This window comes from Podarcis bocagei, assembly GCF_964188305.1.
Source record: "Podarcis bocagei genome assembly, chromosome: 10".
NCBI classification, from domain to species: Eukaryota; Metazoa; Chordata; class Lepidosauria; order Squamata; family Lacertidae; genus Podarcis; species Podarcis bocagei.
In genome coordinates this window covers 45,726,135-45,742,963 of record NC_138135.1, presented here as the reverse complement: position 1 = coordinate 45,742,963, position 16,829 = coordinate 45,726,135, and the positions used below count along the sequence as shown (strand labels likewise).

The 16,829-nt window shown below is 46.4% G+C and overlaps 1 protein-coding gene across 2 annotated transcripts in view; it reads left to right on the top strand.

Moving 5' to 3' along the window:
* The first annotated feature begins 429 nt into the window (after positions 1–429).
* Positions 430–16,829, top strand: part of ZDHHC17 (zDHHC palmitoyltransferase 17) — a 56,142-nt gene continuing 39,742 nt past the window's right edge. For both annotated transcript variants that reach the window (XM_081211239.1, XM_081211240.1), the window contains exon 1: positions 430–571. In XM_081211239.1, the coding sequence (XP_081067365.1) occupies positions 509–571 (63 nt within the window). In that variant the 5' untranslated portion in view covers positions 430–508. The remainder of the gene's footprint in view (positions 572–16,829) is intronic.

The following is a 16,829-nucleotide window of genomic DNA, read 5'->3' as shown; positions in this document are numbered from 1 at the left end:
TAAAACGTAAAGACGGACATTTTTAAACACCTTAAGAAGTGCAAAAACTTGCTTTTGGGTCAACAGCATGTTGGAAGCCCCGACTCTTTGCTGCCACTGACATGGCTTGACTCGCTTGCATGACCTGAGTGTGGGACATCCTGGCTTCGGGGGTATCGGCCCACGCAAGGCACTTTGCTGAAGTCTACCTCCCCCCCCTCTACTTATGGGCCGCTGTCATTTGCTTTGGGTGACGTGGGTGGACCTAGGCGGCCTCCCCTCCCCCCCCCCCCCGCAATCTATGGCCCTATCTGGAATCCACGCGCAGCAAAAGCGCAGGAGCGAGCGGGGTCGAGCGGCTACTACTGGAGAGCGCTCGCTTCCTCTCTCGCGCCTCGGCTCTCCCCGTCTGGCGGCCCATCCGCTCCCCCCCCCCCCGCTTCCACCGGCGCAGAGCGCGAGAGAGCAGGAGCGAGGTCGCGAGGGAGCGCGTTACCCGGCATGCAGCGGGAGGCGCGTTCGCACCAAGATGGCGGCGCCTCTGGAGGAGTACGAGAAAGAAGCGGGCTGCGTCCCTATCCTGCACCCTGAGGTGAGGCCCTGCTGGCTTTAAGGCCTCCCTCGCAACCCCGTCAGCCTGGAGAAGAAGCTGGGTGGCGGCGAGAGGGAGGAGGAGGAGCGGAAAGTGGCGGCGGCAGCGGAGGCCTCCGCCCTCCTCTTGGCACTCCTTTCCCAGGCGGGGGCGGAGGTTGGCCCGGAGGCGCGGGCAGGATTGTCTGGGAGGGAGAAGCGGCGGCGGCGGGTGCGCCTTGGCTGGGCTGCGGGGAGGGGAAGGGAACAGGCTGGGCAGGCAAGTTCCCCAGTGCCCAGCAGGGGTGGGTAGGTAGAGGACGAGGCTTTGCCCTGTCCCCCTCGTTAATTCTGATTCCCTCACAAGGATATTTGGGGTGGAAATTGGATGGGGAGGGGTTGTCCTCCTGGACAATCCGTACCCAATGAACCGCTTTCCCTTAATCACACATAAAGGAGCGAGGAACTGCAGGTGCCTTGAGTTTACTTGAAAAAAGAAGAAAAAAAAGGGGGGGTGTCCTGAGACTCAAAAACCTCAAGAGAGAAGTATCACACTAGTTAAACGCTGAAAAAGGCTTTTGAACCTGCTAATGGCCCAAGCGCGCAATTGCACAATTTAGGGGCCCGCAGGGCAGCTTTCTGGTTTGGCTGTTCTCCGCCTGTTTGGGTAAAAGGATTCAGAGCTAGATTTAAACAAGAGCAATACTCTCTCTGGTCTTGTGGGGTTATTGATCTCCTTTCTCCCTTTTCGCTGTAGAGTTTGGGGCCTATTGTGGCTTACAGCTTGGTCCTATGAATTAGGGGAACAACAAAGAGTGTGGTAGCTCTCTGAAGATGGGCATATTAATTATGGGATAAACGTTTGTTTATTTTTTTAAGGCGTAATGTATTTGTTGGTTTTTAGGACATAATACAGGGCGAGTGTTTTAAAAGATGCCCCATGGAACATGTGTACTCTGTATCCACGGTGCCTCTTTTAAAGGACTCACCCTGTATATTTGTTAGTTTTTAAAGGTGTTGCAAAGTTATGTTTTTCTCTCTGACAGATTAACAGAGTTTCTGGAAGTTGCATTAGTTACAGACTAATTAGTTACAGACTTACAAAGAATAGACTTCTTTGTAAGATTTACTGACTTCCAGGCAATCAGTTGCTGGGAAACACCAATTTCTTTTCTACTCTCATAAGCGTGACTATCAGGAAGATGACTGCAGTGGTGTTATGGGCGCCTAATGAATTGTCATAATGACCATATGTTGTCATTAATAGGTGCCTTAGCTGTTTCTCAGTTACCTGCCAGTGTACTTTAAAATGCCACTGCACTTAAAAACAAAAAACAAATTCCAACTGTTTCTCTGTCCATTGTGCTTACCTTTATTTTGAAGATTTGTAAGTCTTCTACATTTTAAAAATCCAGTCTTTCCTGCCCCAGAAAGACTAGTCGTCCAGTATAGCAGGGACATATTATATTTTGCTGTTTAGATGCTGGTGGTGGAACAGTAGCAGAGATAACCTGTGCCAAGAAAATCCTTTGGTAGTCATCTTATTTTGAAACGTTAACTTGTCAATATTCTAGTACTCAAAATCTAATCTCTTTATAGGGCTGCAGCCCTATAATAAATGGTCTTGAAGGCTGCTTCCTGCATAGTATAATGAAGGACATGCTTTGGTTAATTATGAAATATTATGTCACTAAAAGGTGTGCCAGATATCGGGGGGGGGGTGTTTGGGTTTGTTTTTTTACTGAGCAGATGGTATTTTTCTTAGTCAACTTACTGAGGATTTGTCTAAGGCTGTATCTTAAGTTTAATAATCCTTTTCCTTCCTTTTGATTTCATCCATGAAAATAATGTAATTGAAGGTATACAATAAAATATTTATGGTAAAAACAAGTAAAATAGTAGTAAGACATGGCTAAGAAAATGCCATGCACTTGGGAGTATTTTACATAGCAATCCTATATTCCAATTGGGGAGGGGAGCTGGGGAGATCACCACTGTGCTAGTGTAATCACCCCCATAGTCAGTGTATAGTCAGCCCTGGAAGTGGGTGGTTGAAACACAATCAGAAAATTTAAAAATGGCATATAATTAGCAGATATGTGCCCAGCTCCTCTAGAAACGTCAACACAATCCACTAGTTGGGAACTTTGCCAGTGAGAGTGCCAACATGAAAATGAGCCAATGAACTGTGTTGGATGTTAGCTTGTTTCAGACGAAGAGTTAACATTAATCACTGTTTGTTAGTTTGTACACTACAACAAACTGGTTAAATAAAAAAAGAAGCAAAAGCTCCCAAACTTGATGCAGCTGTACCAGAGGAAGATTGGGAATGATGGAACATGTAAGAATATAAGAAGACCCTGCTGGATCAGGCCAATGGCCCATCTAGTTCAGTATCCTGTTCTCATAGTGACTGCCTGTGGGAAACCTGCAATCAGGAGTCAAGTACAAGAGCATTCTCCCCTTTTGTGGTTTCCAGCAGCTGATATTCAGAAGCATTGCTGCCTTGAGTCTAAGGCTCACTGCAGCTCATTCCCATGGTGCTAAACTGTGGTTTAGCATGATCCCAGAACACATTCACTGAATGTCAAAAAAGAAAAGGGGGGGGGAGATAATTTTTGATTGTTGTATCTGGGCCTGTGTTCTCAGCAATGTCCAAGCATGGTGTAGTTAAGTACCTACAATTAATTGAAAGCCATAATACTTTTTCTGTGTAGTTATTTTCATGCTCCACTACAAGTAGTCTTTTGTTGAGAAAGCCACATATGATACATTTAAAGGCTATCTGGTCATTGAATGTTGATTAACCTTTTAATGATAGCTAAATCATTTTAATGATGGATATATAATAAGGAAATGTTAAAGGGAAACTAAGATAATGGGGAAGCAGGTGGAGAGAGGAGGGGCTGGATCTGAACATTCTCAATTCCTGGTCTTTTTTAGATCAAACTAAAACTTAACATAGATGGCAGAGCTGGAAGACTGATGGTTGGTTTAAGTAGTCTTCTTATAGTGTGTGGTTCTGATTCTAAATTGAGGCTGATCAAGAGTGTGATTGAGTTCATGAGACGTTTAATATTCTCTAGATTGCTGCTGTAAGTTAAAGTGTATATCCTCAGCTTTTTCCAAAACATGGTTTCTTAAGGTATTTTCTTTATGTAGGAGAGATGCTACTGGTGGCCACCCAAGAAAAGTTGAATGTTGAAAGATTCAGCACAGACAAAAGAAAATACTTTTTCACTCTGCACATAGTTTACTTCTAGATCTTCCTCCCCAAAGATTAAGTGATGGCCATCAACTTGAATGGATTTAATAAAGGATTAGACAAATTGATGGTGGATTGATCTATTAACAACGGTTAGTCATGATGGCTGTGTTCTACATCCACAGTCAGAGGCACTGTACCTGATGCATCACAAGTGGGGAGAGTACTGCTCCACTTGGGTCTTGCTTGCAGGCTTCCCATAGTTGGCCCCTGTAAAAACAGAGTGTTGGACTGGTTAGGTGTTTGATTTGATCCAGCAGGGCTCTTTCATTGCTTTTTCTGGTATGAGACCTGGCAGAGGCAGATAAGAATATTTTGTCCCAGTCTCACAACTTCAGAGGTAATTATAGAGATGGAGCATATGGTCTGTAGACACAGAGATGATGTGAGACTGCCAAGTAAATGGAACTGTGAGTAGAGGTTTTAATGGAAGGAGTGGGTCTCAGCTGATATCAGCATAACACTTTTTATTAACCTCCAGGTGGTACGTGATCAAGATTGACTGTAGTAGCACTTGTGTCAGTAGTAACTGACATGAAATAAATGCACACATTCTTAAATGCAAAATTAAAACGTAAGTTTGGACATTTTTAAACACCCTAAAAAGTTCAAAATTGAGTGACTTTTACTTTTGGGTCAGTAACATGGAAGCCCTAACTGTGCTGTGGATGAATGGTGATTAGCTAGAATGTAAAAGTCCCACACCATTAATTAATTCTTGACATTAAACATCAGAAGAGCCTTGAGTGTGCAGGTGTATTTTTAAGAAATACAGAAATATCCTTAGCATTTTGTGCTTATTGGAGCTCTATAAAGAAGTAATTCTATAGGAAGTGGGCAGCTATGGCGGACACTAGTTGTCACTAAACAAGATTGTGGCACAACAAAGAGGGCCTCTGAAATCCATATACGCATCGGTGTTTTTGGGTGTGCGTGGAGTGTACTCCTAGTATCTCCTTTGCAAATGGGCTCCATCACCTAGCGCCCCCCCCCCCCCGAGCCAGGTCATCTGTGGTCTGAAATGGCTAGGATTTTGCTGAGCGCAGTGTTAAGTCTTAAAGGGTTTACAACTTGCACAAGAACAAAGAAACATGGCAGCAGTACCGCCAAGCTGCTCTCTTGTGGCAACCCACGACTGCTACCGAAAGCGTCTGGGTTCCACTTCTAGCAACAGCTCCTGTGGAAGTGCTGAATATGGGGAAGACATCCCTCACCATCCAGGTCTCCTCAAGTCTGACCCTGGGCACTGGTAGGCCAGCGTCTTCTTTGGAAAGACGACCCACCCACTCATGACAACTGTGTCGGAATCCCCAGAGAACCCAGGAACTTTAAAGATGGCGAACTGCATGATTACATGTGGCCTGGCTCAGGATGTGATGTGGAAGTGCTACACCAGTGAGCCCAGCAAACCGAATACCGTTTCCACTGCATGAGGAGACTTGACACTCCCTGGCCAGAAGCTTCTGACTTGAGCACTAGGAAGCAGAACCCATTTTCCACTCCCCCTTCCTGTAGAGTAGAGCAAGCTGCTTTGAGTACTTCTTAGACATAGGTTTTTATAAAAGCAAAAATGGCAACAAAAGGGGGGGAATCTTCTGTACCATCCTCAGCTGCATCTTCTCCCCTCTCTCCCCACCCAACAAAGCCTTATTAACGCTTAATTCTTGTTTTGTACTTGTCTGATGGAAACTAATAAATCCTGAGCAGCCGTCTAAAAAAATAAAAGAAGGCTCTTCAGTTGAGCACAGTACTTAAGCAGGGTAGTAGGGCTCCTGCAGGTATTTTTCAGAGCTTTGTAGGTTAAAACCAAAACCTTGAAGTTGACCCAGTAGTTCATTGACAGTCACTGCAACTCCTCAATGAGTGGTACAGTATGTGCACAGTAGGATGCTCTACCAAGTAACCTCACTGCAGCATCTTGCACCAACTGCAGCTTCCAAACCAACCTCAAAGGGAACTTTGCATTGAGGGCATTATAGTACTGTAATCCAGTCTAGAAGTTACCAGTGCATAGGTCACAGAAGCCAGGCTGTCATGGTCCAAGACTTGGAGCATTTGATATATCAGCCAAATCCAGTAGAAGGCACTCCTAGTCACCATAGCCACCTGGACTCCTATGAACAAAGAAGAGTCACGGTGTACTCTCAAATGGCATATACAGTTTTTTGCAGGGAGTGCAACTCCATCTAAAATAGGTTGGTTTCATTACCCAACTCCTGGATTGCAATCCACCCACCCATAGTTTTGCTAGGATCCCATCCATTTCTGTATCTGGACCCTGGTTTAGGCCTCACCTGAGATACGATGGAACTGAGTATCATTAAAAGGTAAAGGGACCCCTGACCATTAGGTCCAGTCATGACTGACTCTGGGGTTGTGGGGCTCATCTTGCTTTATTGGCCGAGGGTGCCGGCGTTAGCACATATGATATTCATACTATTTTGTTATACAAACAACTTCAAACATGGTTCATGAGATAGTAAGTAGTCTTGATAAACTCTTGTATTTATTTAACAAATGTGACTAAGATCCTCTGTCTAAACTTGGTAGCTCCAGCCCATGTCTGCCGTGTAAGAACTATCTCTGCAAGGTACTGTTTAATTCCATTAAGAGTTACTGTGCCTCATCTCTAGTGTATATTTTCTGAAACAGAAATTATTAAGAGTTGGCTTGTAAGACATTCATTAGCCTATGTGCACAAAACATTGGTGCATGCCATAAAGTTTTTCAGTGGTCTCCTTTCCATTGTTCCCAGCTGGACAGTTGCTTTTATGTCAAAATAGGCTGCAGTGATTTAAAGAAAATGTGATGAATGCTAGAATAGCGGTCAGGTTTTCTATTGCAACGAAAACAACAGAAGGTTGGATCCAAAGCTGTTCCTGTGTGTTGAACTAGAAAAGTGAAACTAAAACCCAGATAGGTTTTTCCATGTGTGCAGGCTGCTGCTCAAGTGGAATCAAAAGAATTGCTGGATAATTTACCTGCATGAATGTACCAGGAACTCTTTGTGTGCAAATGGCTGTGAAACAGCACTAGCAGCTGTTCTAATTCTTCACATAGCTCTTTGTGTTTAACACAGGATTAAAGACTGTCTGATACTGCTTGTAATTTTGTGTGGTGTATGTAGAGATGGAAGAACCCTGCTCTTTTATCCACGTGTCTCTTCCATGTCCCCCAACTTCCTTTTCTAGTTGTGTTGCTGCTTCATAACTTTTCCCGCTTTCCAACCCCACTGCCTCCCATTTCTGAAGACCTACAGTAGAGAGTGGGATGGTTCTGGTGGGGCAATGGAATAGGACAACATTTCTCAAACTTGGATCTCCACTTCACTTGTAGTTGGGTCTCCACTCCACTCTCCCTGACCACTGGTCTTGCTAGCTAGGATGATGGGAGTTGTAGTTCAACAGTAGCTAAAGACTGAAGTTTGAGAATGGTAATAATACACTACATAGTTGAGCACATGTAAATCTTACTGAAATCAACAGGATTTAAGCATGCTTAACTGTAGATTCTAAGGGATGCGGGTGGCACTGTGGGTTAAACCGCAGAGCCTAGGACTTTCCGATCAGAAGGTCGGCGGTTCGAATCCCCATGACGGGGTGAGCTCCGGTTGCTCAGTCCCAGCTCCTGCCAACCTAGCAGTTCGAAAGCACGTCAAAGTTCAAGTAGATAAATAGGTACCTCTTCGTCGGGAAGGTAAACAGCGTTTCCATGCGCTGCTCTGGTTTGCCAGAAGCAGCTTAGTCATGCTGGCCACATTACCCAGAAGCTGTACGCTGGCTCCCTCGCCCAATAAAGCGATATGAGCGCCGCAACCCCAGAGTCGGCCATGACTGGACCTAATGGTCAAGGGTCCCTTTACCTTTGCTTTAACTGTAGATTCTATTATACCCAGGTTTTTTGTAAAGTCTTTGTTATATTTCCCCCATTTAAATTTACGCTACATGAACAAATTCTATTCTTAGAAATTTAACTAAATCCATATGCTGTTAAAGAGGTGTTCTCAGTAAACAAATGTTTAAAGATGTTATGTAAGTGTGAGGGTTTGATTAGCTGCTTGTGCGTGAAAACGTGCTCCCTCAGAGTTTGTGCGCCCCCACAAACCTCCGTGTGTGACGGAGCTCCTCAGACATGTCTGCTCTAGTCACTAGTAGAGTCCGACAGTGGCTGTCTGCGGAAGCGTTTCCAGCAAAGAAGTTCCTTAACGGAAACGCGTCTCCTGGACTCACGGCGTGACAGTTTCCTGCGAGGTATGGGTCTCCCTATGGGAGACTCCGATACCTCACCACTGTTCTCGCTGGAAGCCTCCCTGAGCCCTCCCTCCTGCTCGCATTCCCTCAGAGACCCACTCCTCCCCCTGCTGGTCCCTGCTTCAGCAGTTGAGTCTCTTTCATCCTGCCTGAGTCCCTCCACCACCTGATGCTCTGATGGCAGTTCCCTGACATCCACCTCCCCTCCAGGGCCCCCCTCACCCCCTCCCAATTCCTCCCCCCTGGGAGGTGAAGGGCTAAAACCCCGAAACGAATCTTCCTCATCTTCTGACGTCTCGAACAATTCTCTCCATCGATCGTCGTCCTGGCCAGCTGAATCCTCCTCCTCTTCAGAATCTGGGAACCCCTCCAACTCCTCTTCCTCGTCGGTGGTGGCAAAGTATTCCCTTCGGAACCTCGCTACAGGCTGAGGTTTACGTGGGAACCTCTGATGAAAAGTCTCTATTAAAACCTCGTCATTGACATCCTCTGCCCTAACCCAGGTGTTTTCCGACTCCGGTTCCCCTTCCCACATTACCAAATACTCTACTTGATCTCCCTTCCACCTGGAATCGAGGATCTCCGCTACATGGTAGCTGTGTTCCTTCTCCTCCATTGCTGGTCCCCTAGTGACCCTCCCCTCACTGTCTCCTCTATACGGTGACAGCAACGACCTGTGAAAAACTGGGTGCAGCTTCATGTGGTTCGGTAACCGGAGCCTGAAAGCCACTGGATTGACCTGCTGTATGACTTCAAACGGACCCAGCCTTTTGGGTCTTAATTTCTTACAACCTCCTTTGAATGGCAACCCTTGGGTTGACAGCCACACCTGGTCCCCCACCCTGATGCTTTCACCTTCCCTTCTGTTTTTGTCTGCTTGCCTCTTATATTCCTCCTTAGCCCTGTTTAAGTTGAGTTGGAGCTGGCGATGGATCGCTTCCATTTCCTCCACGAACTGTTCCGCAGCTGGAACGCTCCAGTTCTCCCCCTCCCCCCCTGGGAAGGCTCTGGGATGGCACCCGTGATTAGCCAAAAAGGGGCTCATCCCCGTGGACACGTTCTCTGCATTGTTGTAGGCAAATTCTGCCAACGCCAGCTTCTCCACCCAATCATTCTCTCTGTCATTAACATAACACCTCAAATATTGTTGGAGAACCCCATTTGCTCTTTCCGCCTGCCCGTTGGTTTCAGGATGACGGGCCGTCGAGAAATTAACCTCTACATGCAGTAAGCTCATGAGCTTCCTCCAGAACCTGGAAGTAAATTGTTTCCCTCGGTCTGAAACCACCCTCAAGGGGGCGCCATGCAACCTAAACACATTCTCTACAAACAATTTGGCGGTTTCTTCTGCTGTAACCGCATGTGAGCAGGCTATGAAGTGGGCCATTTTAGTTAACAGGTCTACTACAACCATGAAGGCTGTTTTCCCTCTAGACCTTGGCAGATCAGTCATGAAATCTATTGCCACTGCTTCCCACGGTCTCTCAGGTGTGGGCAGTGGTTCTAATAAACCAGCTGGCGCCTGCCTCTCCCCCTTGGCTCTTTGGCATTGTTCACACCCTCTCACATACTCCCGCACATCTTCCCTGACCTTGGGCCACCAAAATTCCCTGGTAACCAGCCACATGGTTTTGTGTTGCCCAAAGTGCCCTGCTGTGGGGCTATCGTGCAGCTGCTTGAGTACTTTCTCCCTCAATTCCCCTTCAGGTATGTATAACGCTCCCTTATAATACAATGCCCCATTTCTCTCCTCAAAACCACCGGGTTTGTCTTCCTCCCCTCTGAGATCCCTGAGTTTCCCCTGGGCGTATGCATCCTGCACCGTACCCTCTACCAATTCCCTTTGCCCCACCAAAGTCGCCCCACACACCCAGCGGTCCTCTGGAATGATATGGGTTTCTTCGGGTGCTCCCTCCCCCTCCAAATATTCAGGTTTGCGTGAGAGAGCGTCCGCCCTAACATTCTCTGGGCCTGGCACATAACAAATCTCAAAGTTAAATTTGGAGAACTCTTGGGCCCATCTCAACTGCCTTTGGTTGAGCACTCGCGCCGTTCTCCAGTACTCTAGATTTTTATGGTCCGTGCACACTTGCACTTTATGTTGTGCACCAACTAGCAGATGCCTCCATCTCCGGAACGCCTCATGAATAGCAAGCAGTTCTCGGTCGTACACCGTGTAGTTCCTCTCGGATTTGTTCAGCTTCCGCGAGAAGAAGGCACACGGACGCCACTCCGACTCCTCCTTCCCCGGCTGCAGAAGAAGCACCGCCCCTATGGCTCTGTCAGATGCATCTGTTTCAACCCTTAGCTTCTTTCGTAAATCCACATGCAGAAGTTGTTCTTCAGAGGCGAAGGCCCTTTTCAGTTCCTCAAACGCTCGCTCCGCCTCCGCCGTCCATACAAACTTCTTCTTACTGCTGAGACAGTCAGTGATGGGCGCCGTCAGATGGGCGAAGTTGCGGATGAACTTACGATAAAAGTTTCCAAACCCTAGGAACCTCTGCACATCCTTCTTGGTTTTGGGTGTTTTCCATTCCAGCACTGCCTGTACCTTGCCGGGATCCATGGCCAATCCCTTGTCTGACAGGCGGTACCCCAGGAATTCCACCTCCTTGGTATGGAACCGACACTTCTCCAGTTTGACCCACAGCCTGTTGGCTTGCAGTCTGCTCAACACTTCTCTGACGTCTCTCACATGTTGCTCCTCATTCTCAGAATACACCAACACATCATCTAGAAAGGCAACGCAATTCTTGTAGAGCAAAGGGCCCAGCACGTGGTTCATAAAAGATTGAAAACACGCGGAGCCTGCTTGTAATCCAAATGGCATAACGAGGTATTCAAACGCCCCCAAAGGGGTAAACATGGTGGTTTTCCATTCATCCCCTTTCCTTATGCGTATCAGGTTGTACGCCCCCCTTAGATCCAGCTTTGTGAAAATCTTTCCTTTCCTCACCATGGTCAAAATATCATCAATTCTGGGCATAGGGAACGCCACCGGTTCAGTCACTGCATTCAGCCGCCTAAAATCACATACAAGTCTCGGCTTGTCCGCATTTTTTTTGTCCACAAAGAACACTGGGCTCCCCCCTGCTGCTTTGGACTCTCTGATGAAGCCTCTCTTCAGGTTCTTGTCAATGAACCCTCGCAACTCCTGCATTTCCCTGTCTGACATGGCATACAACTTGCCCACGGGAAGCTGTGCTCCAGGGAGTAAATTGATCTGACAATCAAAGGGTCTATGAGGTGGTAGTTGGTCAGCTTCCTTCTCGCTGAACACGTCGCTGAGATCTGCATACTGTGGTGGTACCTTCACCTTCCCCATTACTTCAGTCCCTGCTAGGGTGGCTTGGGCCCCTACTGAACCCTTCTCCCCTTTGCAGTGTTCTAGGCAATGTGCTGAACCAAAGGACACCACTCTTTGATGCCAGCCAACCAGCGGATCATGTAGAGCTAGCCAGCTCATTCCCAAAATAATGGGAGCGCCTCCCAGGGTGGCCACATTAAACGCTATCAGTTCTGTGTGCCTTGCCACCCTCATTATCATTGGGACAGTCTGCAAGCGGACTCCTCCTCCCAACAACTCCCTGCCATCAATCGTGGTCACCTGCAGGGGGTTGCTTAAAGGGATGGTCTGTATCTGGTGTTCAGCAGCAAACTCCTTGCTCATAAAATTGCAGGAGCTGCCTGAGTCCAATAGCGCCTTTATTTTTAGGGGATGCCCATTCTGCAGCTCTAGCGACACTTCAATCACTAGAGCAGGTCGAGGAGCTTCTGGCACGGGCACTTTCACTGCTCTTTGGCCTGGCTGCAGTGCCCCAATTGTGGCAACCAGGCGTTGGCTTTTACCTGCTCCGCTCCCCCTTCTTCTCCCCCCTCAACAGCTCCCACCATCCCTTGCCATTCCTTCCTCTGGGGGCAGACTCTGGCAAAGTGGCCTGGCTGTTGGCAGAGATAGCATTTCCGGGGGCCCTTTCCCTCCTTCTTAGCTCCCTCGCTGGTTTTTGAAAATGCGCGCGCGCGCGCTGTTCCGATTTCCATCGGCTCTGCCGGCGGGAAAGCTGGCTCAGGAATGTCTGGAATGCGGAACTCCTTCCAACGTTCCCCTCTCCCTTCCCGCCTCTCCAAGGCTCTTGCCTCCTGCCGCGCTCCTATGGTCAGCGCAGATTTGGTCAGCTGATCCATAGACTCCGCCCTGGGGCTCCGTGCCAGCTCGTCTTTCACCCCCGAAGAAAGACCTTCTTCAAATAGCATTTGAACGGGTGCCGCCGATAAATCCCAACTCAGTCTGTGAATCAGCATGGTAAACTCAGTCCAATATTCACGGACAGATCGACTCCCCTGCTTACAAGCCATTAGCTGTCTGCGCACCACCCCTTCCTCAATATCGCTGGAAAACATGATATCCATTGCACGAAAGAACTTCATTGTGTCCTTTAGTATGTCATTGTGCGTTGCCATTAGGGGTCGAACCCAGTCTCTAGCCCCTTTCTCAAGATGCCCAATTACAAAAGCAACTCGCGATTCCTCATCAGGGAACTCATCGAACTGCACATTAAGGGCATATTGCATCTCTGTCCTAAAAGCATGGTAGTCCTTGGGGTCCCCCCCAAATTTCTGTACCAATCCTGGTACCTTTCTGGGGAATTGAGTGGCTCTCCCCTTCTTGTCTGCATCCTGAGCCCTTCTCTCCTCCAGCCTCGCCGTCTGCAGGGCCAGTTGAACCTCCAACGCTCGGTATCTATCTTCCAAGCTTGGACCAGCTCCAGCCCCTGCTCCTCCGGTTCCGGTTGGTTCGCTCATGATGCCTTCTCTTGCACAGGCAGCGTACAAAGACTGTCGGACTGCTGTGAGGGTTTGATTAGCTGCTTGTGCGTGAAAACGTGCTCCCTCAGAGTTTGTGCGCCCCCACAAACCTCCGTGTGTGACGGAGCTCCTCAGACATGTCTGCTCTAGTCACTAGTAGAGTCCGACAGTGGCTGTCTGCGGAAGCGTTTCCAGCAAAGAAGTTCCTTAACGGAAACGCGTCTCCTGGACTCACGGCGTGACAGTTTCCTGCGAGGTATGGGTCTCCCTATGGGAGACTCCGATACCTCACCACTGTTCTCGCTGGAAGCCTCCCTGAGCCCTCCCTCCTGCTCGCATTCCCTCAGAGACCCACTCCTCCCCCTGCTGGTCCCTGCTTCAGCAGTTGAGTCTCTTTCATCCTGCCTGAGTCCCTCCACCACCTGATGCTCTGATGGCAGTTCCCTGACAGTAAGTATAGAAAAACAGTTTGACAAGAATACTTGACCCTTTTAATACTTCTTAAAAAAACATAGATTGACATAGCAGATTCTACGGACTGGTGAAGTCAATAGAGCAAAAACTCCCATTGATTTTAATGCATGTGTATTTCAGCTTGAATGAGTAAAATTTAACTAATCTAAATGGTCCATTAAAAAAAAAAGTGACAGCTTATTCTATGCCAGCTGTGTATGAAATCACATGATCTTTCTGACCTCCAAATGCAGTGTTTGGATTAAAAGCTCTGATCATGCATCTGTCCATTCCTTTGTTATGTAAAAACAGCATAAGCATATTGGAGAATCTGCAGGATTAATCAGTTAGTTAAATGACTGATTCTTGCTGAATAAAATTCCCCTGTTGTTTTCTATTAGTTTGTGAGAATTATTTTTGAATATCTGAAAAAATGCAATTTGTTAGTGCTGTTTGCTTTCACAAATTGTTTCAAACATTGTGCTTCTTGTTTCTGCAGTTAACAATTTAGTTTTTATATTTATAATGGCACAAACTTTCTCCTGCAGAAAAGAAACAGCCAAGAATCTCTAGCATATTCTCTTCTCTATTCAAAGCTAGCACTCACAGAATATCAGTCTAAAGTCCTTTTGCCCATGTTACACACATGTAGTCAGTTATTTTTAAATAGCATATTCCATCTTTCAAAATAATTGGCCAAGTTTGTAAACTGATAAATAACTGTAATCAAACTGAAAACAATTGTTAGTTAAACAAAAATAATTGGTAGTAGGAGTAATAATTTGTGCGTAACCACAGCAAAGCATTGGAGTACATTGTTCGAGTCAGTATACAGTGGTACCTCGGGTTACATACGCTTCAGGTTACAGACTGTACTAACCCAGAAATACTACCTCGGGTTAAGAACTTTGCTTCAGGATGAGAACAGAAATTGCGCAGCAGCGGCACGGCGGCAGCGGGAGGCCGCATTAGCTAAAGTGGTGTTTCAGGTTAAGAACAGACCTCCAGAACGAATTCAGTGCTTAACCCGAGGTACCACTGTACTGGGTTTGGGATATAAGAAGCTGCCTTATACCAAGTCAGACCACTGGTCCATCGGACAGAAATATTTCCCCAACCTTACATGGAGATTCTAGGCCAGGGATTAGACCTGAGACCTTTTGCTTGCAAAGCATGTGATTGGCCGCTGAACTGTAGCCAATTGGGTTACATCCATTGTGGCTTTGCACTAGTGGAAATTGTTTATGCAGTGCATGTCATCCAATTTTCAGTGATCTCTCTGCCTCCACCGCCACCACCGGCCACATCTACTGCACCTTTCTCTACTGTATTCCATACTGTTGAAGAGTGTATTAACTGCAGCATAGCCTGCAGTTAATAAGGGGAATGGGGGGGGGGGACAGGTGCCCTGACTTACCCAAGCTGAGGTGCTTTCCAGTGGTGACCTTTCTCTAGCAGTTACAATCCACTATTATATTTGTATCTCACCCAATAACCAAATAGGCCTCCGAACATTTCTAACAGAACATTGACTAACAATAAAAAAACCCCCAAATAAATAATTATAATTAAAAGGGGTGTCTTTGAAAGTCTTAACGCAGGCTTCCTCAATCTCGGCCCTTCAAATGTTTTGAGACTACAGTTCCCATCATCCCTGACAACTGGTCCTGCTAGCTAAGGATCATGGGAGTTGTAGGCCAAAAACATCTGGAGGACCAAGTTTGAGCAAGCCTGCCTTAACGTTAACTTTGTAAGCTAAAACAAAACTCTTAACTACTGGCTTTGTTCAAATGTCACATTAAACTGTAAATGTGTTAAAAAAGAAGTTTGTGGATTTTACTAAATACGCAAGAAATTATTATTTAAGCAAAACAAGCCACAATCTTTGAATCAGATGTACTGCTAAGCCAAAAATTGTGGTTTGTTTGTCATGCTAGTGAGGAGGAGCAAAGCAGGTGAAATCAGCGCGTTCCTAATAAATGATTAACTTTATTTCATAATGACATGCAAACTGAGCCACTGTTTCCTGCTTGCAGTCTGGTTGACTTTTCCACATATTTGCATGCAACTACCTTCCATTTTGATTGATGTACATATCAGTTTTGATTCCACCTCACTGTCTTTGGACTGTGGGGAAATACAGTCATACCTTGGTTGACAAACACCTTAGCAGTCAAACGTTTTGGCTCCTGAACTCCACAAACCTGGAAGTGAGTGTTCCGGTTTGCGAACATTCTTTTGGAAGCCAAATGTCCGGTGGGGCTTCCACGGCTTCCAATCGGAAGCCGTGCCTTGGAAATCAAACGTTTTGGAAGTCGAATGGTCTTCCGGAACAGATTCTGTTCGGCTTCCAAGGTACAACTACAAGAAGGCAGAGGGTGCTTGCATGCTTAGCACCTTCCTAGCAGTAGCTGGCCAGGGCAAGCCTTTCCTTCCTCTTCTTTTCACTTCTACTCCAACACGCATTGATGGTGACTGTGAGAGCTCCTTAGCTCAGTGTTCTTTGTACACTTTCCCACACACCCTGCTTTGTTGGAAGTGTTTGGGATGTGCTAGTTGTGGTAGCTGTTCTCTGGGCATCCAATGCACTGGAAGAGGAGGAAGAGTTTACATACGCAGCTGCTATACTGTTAGAAAGGTAGTAGCCACAACTCTGGCTAGTGGCACTTCGTATCTAATAGGCTTAATGCAATAATGTATTGATTAGTGTCACTTTTTGTGGTCACCAGCAAGGGAAAGAAGATCTTGGAATTATAGTAGATTGAGTTATTCTTGGTGCTCTGGATAAAAAAATAAAAGCAATGATGCAGTGTTTTTCCATTTCCTTAGGAGGTGGAATCAAGATGTTCCTTTAGTACTTGCAATATGCTGTCTGCTTTACAGTTGCCGCTTCTCCCAACTGAATTTGAATGTTTGTTACTAGACATTAGATGGATTTCTCATCCTGAAGGATTGGTTATCATCTATAACAGGGTTTGAAATGAAGAGATTCTTGCCAAATAATTCAACTGCCAGGCACCCTTCTAAATTATCCAACAGCAGCAGAAGTTGGGCTATCTTACTGAGTTAGACAGTATATTTATTAGGACAAACCGAAAAGTCACACACGTGTAACAAGCTTTTAACTTGCCATACTCCCTGCTTTGTGTGACATCTAGCCTGATGGAAGAGTTCACAGAGAACTTGAAAACTTGCCATACTTTTGTGACATTTCCCAACTGTCGATTTTTTGACCCCCCCCCCCAAGAAGCTAGTGCATCTGTTAAATCTAAATCCATTTTCTGTCAAATGTCAACACTTGCAGATTGTTCATATATACCTTATTTACTCTCTCGTAATTAGCACAGGTTGCTATTTAGAAACAAATGCCTTAAATAGTATAAACTGCACTGAAATCAACATAGAATTGTTGAAATAATTCTTTCAAGTCAGGGGTTGTCTGGGGCCCACTAGAGTTGGCTGAAAATTGCTGATGCCCACCAGTCACAAAATGGTGGTGCAGTGAC